Source organism: Sitophilus oryzae, unplaced genomic scaffold (genome assembly GCF_002938485.1).
Source record: "Sitophilus oryzae breed Bouriz unplaced genomic scaffold, Soryzae_2.0 scaffold_1590_pilon_pilon, whole genome shotgun sequence".
NCBI classification, from domain to species: Eukaryota; Metazoa; Arthropoda; class Insecta; order Coleoptera; family Curculionidae; genus Sitophilus; species Sitophilus oryzae.
In genome coordinates, this window is record NW_022146270.1 from 889747 (window position 1) to 901958 (window position 12212).

The following is a 12212-nucleotide window of genomic DNA, read 5'->3' on the forward strand; positions in this document are numbered from 1 at the left end:
AGTTTTTCTAGAGATATAGAGGTAGAGAGAGATAGTGTCTTTAGTATTATTATCCATAATATGGGGTATAATATAGAAATTAATGGAGGTTTATATAGGGAATGGTCAGAAAGTAATAATGATTGATTATAAGTTTTATGACGGTCATCTTTAGTTTATCTTAAAAATATCGCGTATTAATTAGACTACTATGTCATATAAGATAGTAAATATTACAAATGAATAATGATCTTTCTTATCAAGTCGAGGAAACAAATACAAATTGTAAAATTACTATAAACAATCATTAAAGTCAATAAGATTGGATTCATCGCTTCGAATACGTTTGTTCAATTGAATCGTGGCTAGCACGGATCCCTAAAATTTGAACGAACGAGTCGTAAAAAAGAGTCGTGAGAAGTGAATCGGTGGTGCCCGGTGGCGTAGAGGTAAAGGCTCTCGTCTACCAATCTCAAGGTTGTGGTTTCGAATCCTACACCCGGCATTTCATCAGGCGACTATTTTAATTAAAATAAAAATAGTTTGGATACCTAGGTCGACTCAGCCTTAAATGAGTACTTAGGATTCACAATCCTGAGGTAATAATAGGCGGTTGAAGCGTAGTGCTAGCCACATTACCTTCCTTGTATACCGAACGGCTCTAGCATGGCAAGCTGTACCTTGCTACTCCCAAGGCGTTAAACGCTATATACGGGAGCTATTATTATTATTAAGAAATGAATCGGATCATAATGCGACTAGGTCGTTTCTACGGTTCGTTCGTTTAAAGAATCATAAGAATTGATTCATTGCTTACAATACGGTTCGTGATATACCCGGTTCGTTTACAAAATGAGTATTAGAATTATATACTGTGTATACTATTCACGAATTGTAATATCTATAACACTAATGGAAATCCTGTGAAACATAACCTCCAATCACAATTTTGATTGATTTTCTCTAAAATCACTATATCTGACGCATTAAATGATACCCCAATAGTGATTCGAGTTACGAACGCGACGTACAACACGAATTGCTGGGTTTGCCCACTAGGTGTCGTCTAAAACGGGGTGCGGTACCCAATCAGAACCTGCCCACGGATTTTCTGAAGGAAGAAAAGCAACCAGAGAGTGCTATAGCTATATTGCTTGCAGTTGGATTGGTTCCGGCTAAGAATACCGGAAGTACTGGTGGAGGTTTACCTTTAGAGTAAGTATAAATCTTCGTCTGGATATTTTCTTTCATTTTTACCTTCTTACTTTTTATCATTGTACCTTTATTTTACTTTAAATAAAAAAAATAAGTTATTTTTTATTTATTTCCTTAGTAGCTGACCCGACTAGTGAAGTAAATTAAGAGTTTTTTTCGTCAGGCTCATGAGACCAATCGATTTGACGGTTGTTGTCATTTGTTCTCTATATTTTTGTTTTCGTTTCGATTCAAGTATTTTCTATATATTTCAATATCTTTTGAGATTTGAATATGCCATTTCCCATTATTTTATGTTGAATTTCTATTCAATAATCTCTAACATATCAATAATTTGTAGTGGCCATCAATTATTACAAATAAGCTACAAGCTTGAGCTGTCAATTGCGGAAGTTCCAAACCTAATTTATTAGGTTTGGAAGAATTTATTTAGGAAAGAAATAACCGGTTCCAAAAAATATTTTATTTGCTAGTGGTATTGAACATTGTTTTTTTTTATTCTGCTGCTTGGCTGCCGCCTAAAAATTTAAAAAGAAATGCTGCTGTTAAAATGTATCATAAAAATATAGAAAAATCTGACTTAAGCCTTTTATAAAAAGACTTAAATCTTTTTAATGACTTAGGTCTTTTCTAAAAAGACTTAAACCTTTTTCTATTTCGGATTAAAGATTTAAATCACAAATCATTTTGAAAAAGACTTAAATTGTAAGTCTTAAGTCAGCTCTCGAAAAATGACTTAAAATCAAATGACTTAAGTCATTAAAATGATTCAAATAAAAAAGACTTAGCTTTTCTGTGAGCTTGCAAAAAATATAGCATTTTTTCAAGAAAAAAAACTAAAAACTTAAAAATATAATGGAAACTAGAAAAGTCATTCTACCTAAAAACCCACATACTTTTCGGAGAAATGAAGATTTTTTAAGCATAGATACTATCAATTAATTTTTTAAAAAATATATTCCCCGCACCGGATTCCCTCATACTACATTTTGTAATTATCATACATTTTAAAGATAGAGGTAATTGTCTTTTCAGTACCTGTCTTAACTGATTGGCCAATATAAGTACCCTTTCTGTATGAGTATTAAGCCCCATACATGCGCTGATGAGATTCGTCGTGGCGGTTTGCCAAAGCGTATATTCAATGCTCCAATGCGTCGTCGATGCGATGGGTTGTGTGGCTGTTCGACGGAATGTCATTTTTTGGGCGAACCATCAAGAGAAATATATCACGAACACACAATGGACGAAGTAAAATATATACATACGTGCGTACCTAGTATGTACGAATCAAATCGACGTATCAGAGCATATATAGTGTAGATAGAAAGTGTCCAAAGAAAAATACTGAAAAATCTGAATTTTGCTTCCTTTCCACGTTATTTTTTTCTTGGGTAATATAATTCAATTGACGGACATTTAGACGGATAATGCTGAATGACGTATTTTTTTACGGACAAATCTTGGAGACCGACATCGCGTCTGAATCCTAGACCATATTATACAGGGTGTCCTAGAAATAAGTGCAAGTATTATAACTGGTAGTATATTTCGGCCTCATAAACACACTTTTTTTTGAAAATTTGGAATTTGTTGAATTTTTTTTAAATTTTAGGTTAAAAACACAATTTCTTGATAATGTGGCAACTTAGGTAGTTGGTAGTAGATTAAATTTACATGAAAGAAAATCCAGAAAAGATCCAGTGGTTCTCAAAATTAAAGCAAAAAAGCATTTTTTGTTTGGTTTAACCGAGTACCTTATTTGCGCATGCGCATTAATTTCCAGAATAATCACAATTTCGTACGGTTTAAAAAGCACAAATTATACATTGTTGTCGATATTGTCGTGATCTTGTCATAATCACAGTCATAATCTGTGTCATAACCATGTCATAATTTTATTTCGATTGTGTAACGACGCTTGTTTTTTGCGTTTTTTATTTTAAAAATTGTATCAATTACTCTTCATCGATATAGGCAAGTAAAGTATTCAGTTGTTCTTTTATTTATATTAAACCACACGGCATACTTTCTGGTTAGATTTCCTAAGAATATTGATATTCGTTTGGAGTAACTAAATGTATTTTTTTATATAATTTATTTTTTTGTGACAGTAAACATTCAATTTGTTGTTCAAATATATGCGTTTTACGAATTAAATTTTTGAAATTAATATTCATATTTGTTTTTTTTTAATTGATCACCCCATTAACGTTTTTTCAATATACTACAATAACAAAATATTTCACATTTTTTACAACATTTTTAACGCTCACTGTATCTAATTCTACTTAACAAAAAATTAGATGATTTATATTATTGAAAAAGTGAAATCAATATACCTAGCACATCTAATATTATCTACTTTATTCTCCCTTTTTCACAAGAAAAATTATCCCCCCACCCCACTTCTAGGCTTGTGCTATTTATTTATTAATGCACTTTCATTTCGATTTCATTATGGCGGTTATACGAGTCCCCCCTGTTCCCCCCGTATTAGTTCGTTCGCCCGCAGGTCCGTGACCTCGCCCGCCCGACCTATTTCCCATCCTGACTTAGAATGCGACGTTGTCAAGTTTCGAAATTTATGGTAGGTTATTGGATTTTTCTTGGTACTCTACATGAAACAAAAATGGTCAAAATTAAGGATTTTTTAGGAGGAATGAGGGGAATTTCCAGCTTATTCAACCTTTTCCAATTATGGTATAGCTTTCCTTACTTATATTTAGACAATCTCCTTGTAATTGGTCCCATTGTTGGCTAGTCGAGTCCAAGTTGTCCCTGCTAATTTCCTAATATCATAGTCCCATCGTAGGTTTAATCTTTTTCTGGATCTCTTAATTTGTACTGTACCACGCTGTAATTTTTAACCCCTTGAGAGATTTGATTTTGTGAATGACTTTTGTTGCCGGGTCTTTTTGTCGTATCCACTCTATTTTTTTACAGTCTTTTTTTGCTAGTGTGACCTGCAGTTTCCTTATTATGTCGGTTTTAAGTGTCCAGGTTTCGCATGCATAGCTCATTACTGGTACTACACATGGATCGAATGTTTTCTTCTTTAGATAAAGTAGCATTATAGCATTCTATTCATTTGAATATGATCGAATTTCTTCCATATTTACTCCATGTTAACTTAATGTTTTTCGTTGATTTCTAGTAGTAGAAATCCTGAGCTGTGTTATTAGTTATCCTAAATATATAGGGTGTCCCAGAAATAAGTGCAAGTATTTTAACTGGTAGTATAGTTCAACCCCAGAAACACGCCATGAAGTTTTTTTCGCGAAAAAAAATTTTTTTTTTTGGAATTTTTTTTTAGTTTTTAGTTAAACCAAACCAAACATAATTTCTTGATAATATGGCAACTTAGGTATTAGATTAAATTTACAAGAAAGAAAATCCAGAAAAGATCCAGTGGTTCTCAAAATTTTAGCAAAAAAATATTTTTTTTGGAAATTTTCAAAGTAAAATAACTTCGTTATTTTGGACTTATTTGAAAAACGATAAAGAGAAAATATGTTTCTCTTTATCTATCTACAACCCCTAAAAATACTTGCCCTTATTTCTGGGACACCCTGTATACTTTTCTACTATTTCCAGTGTTGTGTTATTATACGAGTACATTGGAAAAATAACTGATCTAACGGTTATGCTCCTTCATTAGTCGATAAAATAATTAGAAAACACATGTTTCAACTTGTATCTACAAGTTGAAAGTTTCTGCTACATACATACATACATACTGCCATTACTCGCTGACGAGTATTTGACACGCATCAGAAGATGGTCACGCAAGGCGTTTTCTTTCATGAGCTTTTCTGTGACTGAAAAGCCCGATACGTGATGTTATCTGCCTACCGCACTCCAGACATTCAAAAATCTCATTGCTTTGTTGCCTCGTTACTTTTTGGTTGTCGGTGTTAACTGACTTTACAATTCTTCTCCATTCAGTTCTATTGCGAGCTGCTTCTTCCCACTCAATCTGCTTGTTAATTCCCTTTAAGTTTTCGTGGAAAATATTCTTGTACCTTTTGAGTTGTCCACCCGGCCTCCTCTTACCGTCTACAAGCTCACCGTAAAGGATGCTTCACGCTACACCGTAACGGGTACGATCCGTGCGTCGGTGAAGACACGGCCAAACATTGTCAAGTGTTCTTTACACATATACATTCATGCCAGGCCGAGCACGATCCGAGCTTCGCCGGAACTCGTCCGTGCCCCGTCCCAGACATGTCGGCGTACATTTTTTTCTCGGATCCGCTACGTTCCCGCCACATTGCGGAAAGCATGAATGTACTTTTCCTGGCGCCCCGACTGCAATCTGCAGTTATGGTATAAACAAAGTACACTTTTTATCATGTCTGTAGTAGGTAGTGAATCTTACAGCAGTATTTAATGACAGGGAATGCATAAAAGTGGACAATGAAAGGATGTAATGAAAAAGATAGGTCCTTCATCTTGCCCTTTGAGCAGGTGTTGTTCTTTCTTCATCAACTGTAATTGGACCAATTCCACTTACGAGAACTTTGGCATTGTTCGTATTAAATCTTCGTGTGTTTATGGGGCTGTGTTTTATAATATACTCAGAACTAATACGAGCCTCGTTATCAACTCGGTGTAGCATAAACAGAAGGCCCGGAGGTGGCTCGGTGTCTACTTTACGAAACGTGCCCGGCTCGGGTACGGTCCGGTGTACCGTGAATCATCCTTAAAGCAGAGATGCGGTTTTCTTGCATTCTGTTAAGCGGGACTTTGCAATCATGACTTCAATACTCTCGCAATTAGCTTTTTCAAGGACCGATACGTTTGAGACATGATGGAACCATTTTATTGTTAAGAGTTGTCTAAGATGTCTCTGTTGCAACTTGTTTAATGCGTTCATGTGTCGGCGGTACGGCACCCAGGTTTGGCTTCTATGTAAATATGGTGGGAATTATTATTACTCGGTACACTGCAAGTTTCGTTTTTGTGCTCAAGTCATAATTGTAGAAAACCCTGTCTTTTAATTTCCAGAATGCTCTTGAGGCGCTGCTAATCCTGTGCTGAATTTCAGAGTCGATATTGGCCTTTTCCGAAATCAAACTGCCAGGTTTCATCAGGTTTCTGCTAACTCGACTTTTCTCGGAAATTATGTTTCCTTTTGACAGAGAGTTAACCCGTGCTCTAAAAAGATTTTTAAAAGAATTGTGGTTTTTGGATTCCTCGTCTGTTAATGGATTAAAATTGGATCAAATTTGTGACTTGTGCAAATTCTGAAGAGAATAATATCTCAGTCTGGCAACGTCGCTCCGTCCACATTTACAAACGATGCACATTGTTTGTGCAGGATCACAAAAATCAAAGTGGGGAGAGGGGAAACCAGTGGCGCAGGAATGATATTTTTTCAGCAACCGATCCTTACCGTAGTTTATCTAGTTTAATCTGATTTTACAACAGAATACAGCCTGAGTAGGTCACATCACGTAGGATTTACACCGTATCCCTTTTAATTTAATTTCCGCGACGTTATAGGTCTATTCTTTGTTGCCTCCTTTATCTTATATGCCTCCTTTCTTGAGTTATAACTTATCCTTGAGTTATAACTTATCATTCAGTCTCCGGGCTTTGGCAAAAGCCAGTATCTAAGACGGTTTTACGGATGATACTTCTTCATCTCGGATATCAGTCGTACCAAAGTTTATGGCACGAATTGTTGTCATTTGACGCACTCAGTAATGAGGTGTTCTGGTGTTTCCCCATTTTCCCCACTCGCCGTTGTTTCTCGGCTTCAGTCTAGTGAGTTTCAGACAATCCGAAGATTCTTCTTATATAGGTAAATCAAGGAAAATCTTTGATTTTTCAAGGTGGTAAGTATTGAGAAATTTCCTCGAGTATTTTAGACCGGCTGGAGGATTTCCATTTGAGGTTACGGATAGAATCTTCCGGGTTCTTGAGTTCTGCAGAACGGTTCTGGTCCAATTAGTGGAGTTCGCTCGTTTCTAGCTAGATCGTTTGCTTTTTCATTGCCTTCTATCCCTTGGTGGGCTGGCACCTAGAGTAGAAAGACTTTATCTAGGGTTTAGACGAACGTCAAAAGCTTACAGTTACGCCACTGGTGTGATTGGGAAGGGGGGATTTTCAGCAGTGCAAGCAGGCAAATCGAAAGTTCTCCTGCTGCCGTGCTTGCTGCTAGGTTTTTAGTACAAAACGTGACCATGTAAAGCTGATGGCCTGCGCGTTCGATACCACTTGATTGAAAGCGAAAATAAAAACAATAATAAACAATTATGCGTGCATCTCTACACGTGGTTTATGTGCTATTGTGTATGGTTGTGATTTGTGTTGTTTAGGGCACATAACTGTATGGTCCTCAGCAGGAAATAAAATAGCAAAAAATAGTTTTTAAATAATTGGTGTGAGTTTTTTTTTTAATTTAAATTCTGTTAACCTCTTTTGTCAAATGACTTATCTTTTAAAGAAAATTTAATTTGATTTAAATGAATATTTTGTTGATTATGTCAAAATATATATTTTTCTAGCATTTCGTATATAATTTATTTATTTCACAAATTAAATAATTTTGTTTATATGTGGCAAATAGTGGTTTTTAATTTTATTAGTTAAGTTATTTTTTAATTTTATTTTAAACTAATTGAATCAAATCAGGATATATATTTACGCACAATATTGTTGTTGCCAAGCTCACTAATAATCTAAAATTTATTAATAAATTTGTTGATTAGGACGAATTGTTTATGCTATAAATCTATAAACAAACTGTTACAATTTTAGTTTATAATTTTTCTGTAATACACATAGGTATTATTTCTATAGTTATTTATTAAAGTTTTAGCGCCATCAGTAGATGATTAAAATTAAGTTTTTATAACAAAACTAAACGTTTATAAGCACTCGACTGGTATTTTTACTGAACATAACAATCACTTGCATAGAACCAAAAGCATATAAGAGCAGAAAACTGGATGAAGCAGGACCATTATTTCTGTCCATACTTGCTTTAAAACGATTCAGCTATTTCTATACTCTATTTAATATCTGTAATTTATAAAATGTTTGAATTGAGTGTCAATTGTTAATTATTTGCTGAATTTATTTTATATAATAGTGTTTTGGTATATTTTAGTAGATTTGTTAATTTTTTTTAAAAAATTCTGAGTATAGTTTCTAAAATAAAGCACTAAAAAAGCCAAATCTATATATATATTATACTTTTTTCCAAACATTAAAAAACAAAATTAACCCTAAATAATTTAAAAAAAAGGAAATTGTACAAGTACAAAACATGATAAAAAAATATAAACAGATAAAAACGAAAAATAAAAGGGACTTTCTTAATGCAATCTAATAAAAATAAATGTATTGTTCATGCATATGTAGAGGCATGGTAGAGGCAAAGAATATTATAGTTAGAATTATCTTTGGTAGAGGTTAATAAGGTATGGCAGGGTATGGCTATCGCTTGTTTGATATTTTTTATCTAGAACACAAATGTAACACAAATAAATATTACTTAGCTAACAAATTACTTAGGTAAAAAAATTAAAAACAAACTAAAAAATCATATACAGAAAGCTGACAGAAAGTTTAAGCTCGTTAGTTTTACCTCATTTTTTTTATTAGTAATTGTTGTCAGATAGTAATAATTGAATTGTTAGTATGAAGTTGTAATGTCATTTTAACAGAACGTCAACAAAAGACTCTCTGCTAAAAAGTTAAAGAGTTGTTGAACAATTGTATTTAGATATTTTAAATAACTTTTTATGCATTTTTTTTGTTTTTTTTTTGCTTCTGACGAGGAGAGGAAATAGGTACATATACCTCCTGAAACGTTATGCGTTTTTTGTCGGTTAGACAAATTTGTTTTACTAGTAAAATGCTACTCAAATGATAAGCTGGTTTCCATTTGGACTCAACGCGGTGGGGTCTACATAAGTATAGTATCACATCAAGAGTATCGCATGGTATATTTAATACTTCCTTCTATAATTATTTGTATTATTAGCACATACCCATGCGGTAGTGCCACATAAATATCTTCCAGCTTTTTAAATCCTTGTGGTATATATTCTCATAATTTTAACATAAACTATGTATAGTTGAATCTAAATATGCTGAAATCTATTACAGTAACTAGGCCACATACCAGCATTGTTATTTAAAACACTAGACCTATGTGTAAGGCTGTACGAGTAAATAGGTTTTTGAATTTTTGAATATATATATATATATATATATATATATATATATAGCAGTATATATATATATATATATATATATATATATATATATATATATATATATATATATATATATATATATATATATATATATATATATATATATATATATATATATTTACCTTACTACTTTCTGTACGAGTAAATAGGTTTAATATTTTTGAATATATATATATATATATATATATATATATATATATATATATATATATATATATATATATATATATATATATATATATATATATATATATATATATGTATGTACTTCAGATTTCTCTAATAAGCATGCCTTAAAGTTAAAATACAAAACAGCGCGTATCAGTCGGTATATATTGTTAATTTGTTTATTAATACTACCATACGATCGAAAAAAACGGCGTCAAAGACGGTTGGGAAATGACAATCGATGATAATTTTGGCGAGGTCAAGCCCTAGACGTCATTTACTTAGCCCGTACTTTTCTTTATTTTTTAGGCCGTAAGAATGATGTTGGTACATACGTAATTTATTTTTATATTGAGTAAAAATTATTTTTAAATGGTGTATGTTAAAATTCGAGAAAAAATATTTTTTGAAACTAGATTTATATGCCTGTTTATTTATCTCTATACAAAACTGATCCGTTTGTCCATTAGATAGTATCATTCAAAAATAAACCCTATATTGTCATAAAGATAAGTCCTAAGATCATTATTTGTGACACTATGATAACATTTTTGCGAACTATTTTTCTAGTATGCAATTATCATATACGCCTACTATATTTTATCGCTTGGTGTAACAAATAATATATTTTATAGGTTAGCTTCGAAAAAACATTTTTTCTCAAAAATTGTAGTGAATACTAGAAGGACCTTCATAATTGATAAATAAATAAATATGATATAACAGCGCTTTCCGATGGAGCGGAGCGTCCGCGACGGACCGTCCGACGTGTTTTTTCAAGATAGCCGTCGGACGAACTCCATCGGACGGAGCATACACGACCATGTGAAATTGTTCATAAACTCATAGTACTTGCTCGAAGGCGCGGGCGCTCCGCTCTATCTGAAAGCGCTGTAAAAAATTGCGTATTTGTTCAAAATTATTGTTTTAATTTATTGCAAATAATTTTCTGCCAACTTTAGGATAAAATTTTAATGGAAGCACTGTAATGCTGATTTAATATATGTACATATATTGAAAAATAAAAATGTTCAGACAAATATTTTTTCTTTCTTTCAAATGTCATTTCATTCAAGTGCTTAAAATACTATTATTTATTTAAATACGTGCAAGATTGGTAAGAGTCCACCAAGATCAAGACACTAAACCCTGCAATACCAAGACAAAAAGTCTTGATCTTGGTATTCTACTACTTGTATTTAACCTAAGTGTTGATTCCAACAAAACTTACATCACTTCAAGTTACAATTAACATCCAAACTGTTGTTACAGTTTAAACAAGATGCAGATCATGGAAAATGTAAGAGAAGGATGCACTAACAATCCTCCATCATCTCCCGGACATGCTGAACAGAGACAAGAGGCGGATTTGCTTGAAGAGAACGAGGATGAAACCCAAGTGAAAAAAGAAGATCCTGTAGAAAATGGCGTGGAACCGAAAGCGGACGAAGACGTCTCGGATTCCAACGATCTCGTGATTAAAGAAGAGATCAAGAAAATAGATGAAGATAGTGAGAAAATTGAAGAAAATAATGGGTGAGTATTTTCTTCTTCCCAAAATCTTCTTCTTTCTTTTTAATTCCCAATTCCTAATTTAATATTCCTATTTATTCTTTTTTATATATGTCACAGTAAAAACTAGAAATCAGTGAATGTTCACAAACAATTACTAGTAAAAGCTCACATTCACTGATTGACTAGATTAGATTTTTCGATGTGACTATCACCCTGTTCCACTACGATCTTTTGAAATCTCTTGTAGTCCTCTTCTGATCCTAGGGTTACATTCTCCAGTTCTATCTGTTTCAAAAAGTCTAACAACTTGGAGACTAAACCCTTCATATAGCTGTTTGTCAATAGCCTATCATTGCCCAGTACAAACAACCGCACAGTTGCCAGGTTGTCGCACCGACATAGAATGTGTTGTGTCGTTTCTTCTTCAGATTGGCATAACCTGCACAAGGCTTCGTCTGTCAATCCCATTACCTTTAGCTGCCTATTTAGCTCAAAATATCCCTTGTTAGTAGACTTACTACAGCTTTGACTGTCTTTCTGTCTTGCTTGGCCATTTCATGCCTTTTCGTTACTCTTGTAAACCTCGTACCCTGGTACCCAGGCTAACGTAACATTGCTCGCCCAATATATTTAGAGCATACACACAATCCAACACTAGTCTAAAAATGGTCTAAAATGGGTCCCTGTGGAACCGAGTTCCTTTAGCGCTACTTGGCAGTCTGTGAAGATGGCTACTATCGTTGATTGAAGAAGTAAGAAGATGCGCAGCCTTATGGGCGATTTTGTAGCACAAAACATATCCGAGATGCCGTTAGCGTTACCGTTACCGTTACATATTCGAGATTTAGTTTAGCTCTACGCCGCTGCGCGCTGCTGTCAGTCGACAGAGTGGGTGGTTGCAGGAGACAGTATTGCCAGAACTGCGGACTAATCCGGAGATTTGCGGATTTTGGCTACAGTACGTTAATAATTCGGATTTTCTATCATTAAAGAATTTTATATAATATTATATGTTTGAACAAAAAACAGCGTCAGATTTGGTTTGAAATCGCTGTTATTTCATTTGAAAAATATTATGGTAGATGTCAACAACCGTTAGAT

At 33.6% G+C, this 12212-nt stretch overlaps 2 protein-coding genes across 8 annotated transcripts in view; both read left to right on the top strand.

The window, feature by feature from the left end:
* Positions 1-12212, top strand: part of LOC115879964 (ATP-dependent (S)-NAD(P)H-hydrate dehydratase) — a 62373-nt gene that overhangs the window by 31885 nt on the left and 18276 nt on the right. The gene's annotated exons all lie outside the window — the stretch shown is intronic.
* LOC115879963 (putative leucine-rich repeat-containing protein DDB_G0290503) overlaps positions 1-12212 on the top strand; it is a 48369-nt gene that overhangs the window by 19750 nt on the left and 16407 nt on the right. For 3 of the 7 annotated variants that reach the window (XM_030897036.1, XM_030897035.1, XM_030897037.1), the window contains exons 3-4: positions 985-1194; positions 10869-11132. In XM_030897036.1, coding sequence (XP_030752896.1) covers positions 985-1194; positions 10869-11132 — 474 coding nt within the window. Of the gene's footprint in view, positions 1-984; positions 1195-7354; positions 7584-10868; positions 11133-12212 lie in introns of those variants that run through there. The other 4 variants (XM_030897033.1, XM_030897034.1, XM_030897038.1 and 1 more) reach the window with 2 other exon arrangements.